This window comes from Lactuca serriola, chromosome 3, assembly GCF_051521515.1.
Source record: "Lactuca serriola cultivar US96UC23 chromosome 3, Lser_US96UC23_V15, whole genome shotgun sequence".
Classification (NCBI taxonomy): Eukaryota; Viridiplantae; Streptophyta; class Magnoliopsida; order Asterales; family Asteraceae; genus Lactuca; species Lactuca serriola.
Window position 1 is genome coordinate 240,645,804 of NC_136410.1, and position 3,997 is coordinate 240,649,800.

General features: G+C 35.0%; 1 protein-coding gene across 1 annotated transcript; it reads right to left on the reverse strand.

Moving 5' to 3' along the window:
• Nucleotides 1-338: 338 nt before the first annotated feature.
• On the reverse strand, nt 339-1,336 carry LOC145094851 (uncharacterized). Its single transcript, XM_079032857.1, has 2 exons — nt 903-1,336; nt 339-736 (listed from the first exon to the last, which is right to left on the reverse strand). The coding sequence occupies exons 1-2, from the start codon at nt 1,114-1,116 to the stop codon at nt 468-470; spliced, it is 483 nt and encodes a 160-aa protein (XP_078888983.1). The 5' UTR covers nt 1,117-1,336; the 3' UTR covers nt 339-467.
• Nucleotides 1,337-3,997: the final 2,661 nt, after the last annotated feature.

Here is a 3,997-nt window from a genome sequence, read left to right on the forward strand (position 1 = left end):
CAACAAAATGAAAAGTTTGGACCGCTCGTGCTGGTTCAAACTTTTTTTGGACCAAAGTGGCAATTTTCAGCTAAGAACCATTTATGCGGTTTTGTTAAAAAATAAAAACTTTTATTAATCATTGAAAATTAAGAGGTTGTAAGGTTTTTCAAATGAATACGTTGCAAGCATACATATCTTAAACCATATTTAAATGTCTCATTTATAAGATTTCTAAAGATAAAATTTAGTATAATTTTGGTTCATAATTTTTCGTTTTTTCAAATTTTTGTTAGGTTTAAGTTTTTCTGCACAACACATATTTGAACATTTTCTCCAAATAAAACAAACTCCATCAATAATAGATAAAGAGCATCTCACATATAACTACGAAATTTCCATTGTTTCAAAAATATTTCCAAGAGACGTCTTCAAATTGTGATAATATCAAAAAACAACACAAAACCCTAAATCATGTTCCTAATTTGCTACGCAGATTCCAACTTCACAACAGTCCATTTGTCTTCTCCGATGGGCAGCACAACATTTCCCTTAGGCAAAACAGTAACAGGAATGGATGTGTACACTCTCACCTCATTGCATAACAAGTAACTCTCCATAGACTTGTTCTCATCACCCTCTTCGATCGACGAATGAGACTGATCAAGAGGTGTCGCCGTCATTGCCACCGTCACCGACATCGTACTCTCTTCCGGCGAAACGGGCAGACCAGCCTCACCGGTCTTGCTTACGTCACCTGAACCAGAACAAAAAGAGTCGGTAGGATAACCATTATGCCCAAATTAACTCATATTTATCTATAAATCAAAACATATACCAACAATCCCTTTCAAAAATGTATATACAAATCGAACGATTAGAGATTGAAAAGAAAACGATGATGGAGAAATGAAAGGGCGTACGAGAAGTAGTGAAGTGAGTGAAAGCGACTTCGGCTGCATCGTTTCCGGCGGATTTGGAAGATTTGAGGAAGGATCGAGAAGAAAAAGTGACTCCATTGACGACGACTGAAGCTTTGAAAAGTGGGTTGTGGTCTTTGCCGTCTTTTTTGCAGGAATAAGCTGGTTTTTGCCATCCGTTCTTCTGGCATAATTCGTAGAGCTTACACTTGTACATTGTTGATTGTTCTTCTAAAACTTCAATTCTTCAAACTTATGTGTGTGTGTGTTGAAAGGAAGGAGACTGTGTGTAGAAATGAAGGGGAGAGGAGTGGGTTTAGATTTTAGAGAGAGGGGCGGGGGGACGCCATTGGAGCAGGTTTCATCATTGCTTGTCACGTGGTGTACGGATGAACTTCCAATTCACAGCAACGTATCCTCTGCGTGCCTTTTTGGAATGTTTGACCAATGAATAGAATTAGAAATGAGAAATTTATAGGTTTATCGGATATTAAGGATTTTTCATAGGCCTAATAATTTTAGGCGCCATTCACAACGAAATAAATGTATTCTGGAATAATTTTTTCAACCCGTGAACCTGTTTATTAAACAAATCATATATATGGGTTTCTTCCTGGTTGATCCGCTAACCCGTTTAGAATTTTAGTAAAAAAAATTATATATTTTTTAAATGTATTAAGTATTATATATTATACAGTTTATATTTTATATTAGTATAAAATACTCAATAGCATTGACCATCTGACATTTGGCGTTTGCCCTAAATAATCTCACTATCTCAATAAAAAAAATCGAATAAGCCTTCTCTCGTTCTCTCCTTTGTTATTAATGACAGAACGAACTCACGAAGAACGACAACATGAATGATTGAATCATTATCGAACGATGTCGACACTTGAACGTGAACGACAAACGCACAACACAATAGGCAATCGATTTGTTGCGATCTAACTCACGAACACACGAACCCAAATCTGACTCACGAACCCACCAACCTGTGACCCCATATAAATAAGTGGGTTGACGTATCATATATAAGTTTATGTTCCAAACCCGTGACCTTTATAGTTAAATGGGTCATGTTCGGATTGACATATTTTGACCCGTCAATCCGAATACAAAACGATTGTCAAGCATAATTTTGATTTATTATCCGGTTAATCTATTAATTTAATTTTGGTTATTAAGGATTATTATTAAATTTATTATTGTAAAAGTTTAATTCAAGTTTCAAAATAATTTTTTGAAAAAAGAAAAATGAAAATTTCATTTACTTATGTGCCCCCTTGTGTTTTACAAAGGTCAAAGGATTATTCGTAAAATTTGTCAAAATATTTGCCACTTCGGATCTAATGCTGGAAAAAAAAATATTTTCCTTAATAAATGAAGGTTCTTTTGTCACATGTCAATCTCTCACGAGTTTTGACACTTGTCATTTTATGGTATTTTTGAAATAAATATTATCCAATTTTCAATTTTTGATTTGTTTCAATTTTTAAAATTAAAGTCATATACTTATATATATATATATATATATATATATATATATATATATATATATAAAGTATTAAATATCATATATATAATATATTAAATTACAATAAATACGTCTTTTTTTTTTTTTAAAGTTGTACATTAAAAAATGTTTTTTGTTTACATTTTAATGTTTAATTTTTTTTTTTTAAATCAACTCGTGTAATACACGGGTCTCACACCTAGTTAATTAATATAGTGTATGGTCAAATATTACTCGAATAAATTTGAAATTTTACATAAGTTAGTCGACTGTTCATATCATTTGTTTTTCAGCTGCAATGTAACATCGGTTTTCGGAATTGATCAGATGAAGACTTAAGGATTTCAAAGATAAGGTTTTAGGGGAAAAAAAATTTATGTCACGGCGTGGCAAGTATTTGGTCACGGCGTGGCCACGCCATTCAAATGAGGATCGTGACTGGCTGGGCACCACGACGTGGCAAGAGGATGACCACGACGTAGTGTCTGTTGCAGCCCAAGCCTAAGATTTTTAGGGTTTCTCCCGTATTTAAAGACTTGAACTTTTGGTTTAGGTCATTCTCTTCAGCCTTCACCCTCCTAACTTGAAATCCTAGCCTTCATTTAAGTGTTCTTGATGTTTGTGTGATGTTCTTGAAGTTTTACATCTTGAGATAAGAAGGTGGTGTGCTTGTTGGTTGAAAGGTGTTATCTACTTCAAATCATGCATCTTCTACATTATGTGGAGCTTTGGAAGGTATAAAGCTTCCACCTTCATCATTCTTGTGTTCTCTTTTTCATGCTTCGAGGTCCTTTTAATCCTTTTAAGGGATGTTCTTGGAGTTTTGAGCAACTCTAAAACCTTAGACTTGCTTGGTGAGCAATTTTAGGCTTAATCTGATGGAATGTGAGTCGGGTCGTGGTTCCCTTTGGACCGTGTACAAGTTTTGGTCATTGTGAGGTTTAATAGGCTTAGGGTTGTAGATCTTGTTTTGTGGTGTTGTCTTAATTGGTAAAGTTGGAAAATTTATCCATTAAGTCAATGAAAAGGAGCAGATGTGAAGTTTTGGGCTTTGATCTATAAGGATTAAGCTCTTAATGAAGAAAAGAGCATTCTTCCAGAAACCACGACGTAACCAAGGAAGACCTACGACATGGTGGTGCTCTACATCGCGAATGTATGTCCTGACTTACCCACGACATGGCCAAGAGGTCATTGCGGCGTGGTAACCATTGACTTTTGACCATTTTGACCTTGCGTCAAACTTGAAAGGTTTGAGTTGTTGATTAAGGATTGGTCTTTATTTGGTGTTAGCCGGTTTGCAGGATTGACCAGTACAAGGAAGTGAGAGTGTTGTTGTACTTCTCTAGTTTTGTGATTAAGGTGAGTCTTCTCATTATGCCACATATGACATTATATATCCTTTGTATATTAGGATAGTGGTACTGTTAGAGTACATGTATGCTAGTTGACTAGGATAACTTCCTGTTATGTATGTGTGGTATAGGACACTTGGTGTCATGGTATGCTAGACTGGTAGGGTCTTGTATTTTCATTGTATGATATTGCCATGTGTCATGATTAGTTAGGGTGATAATAGTAT

Coding starts and splice junctions, on each gene's coding strand:
- LOC145094851 (XM_079032857.1), bottom strand. CDS start 1,116: ATGTACAAGTGTAAGCTCTACGAATTATGCCAGAAGAACGGATGGCAA. Junction 737..902: donor CACTCACTTCACTACTTCTC/GTACGCCCTTTC, acceptor GTTCTGGTTCAG/GTGACGTAAGCAAGACCGGT.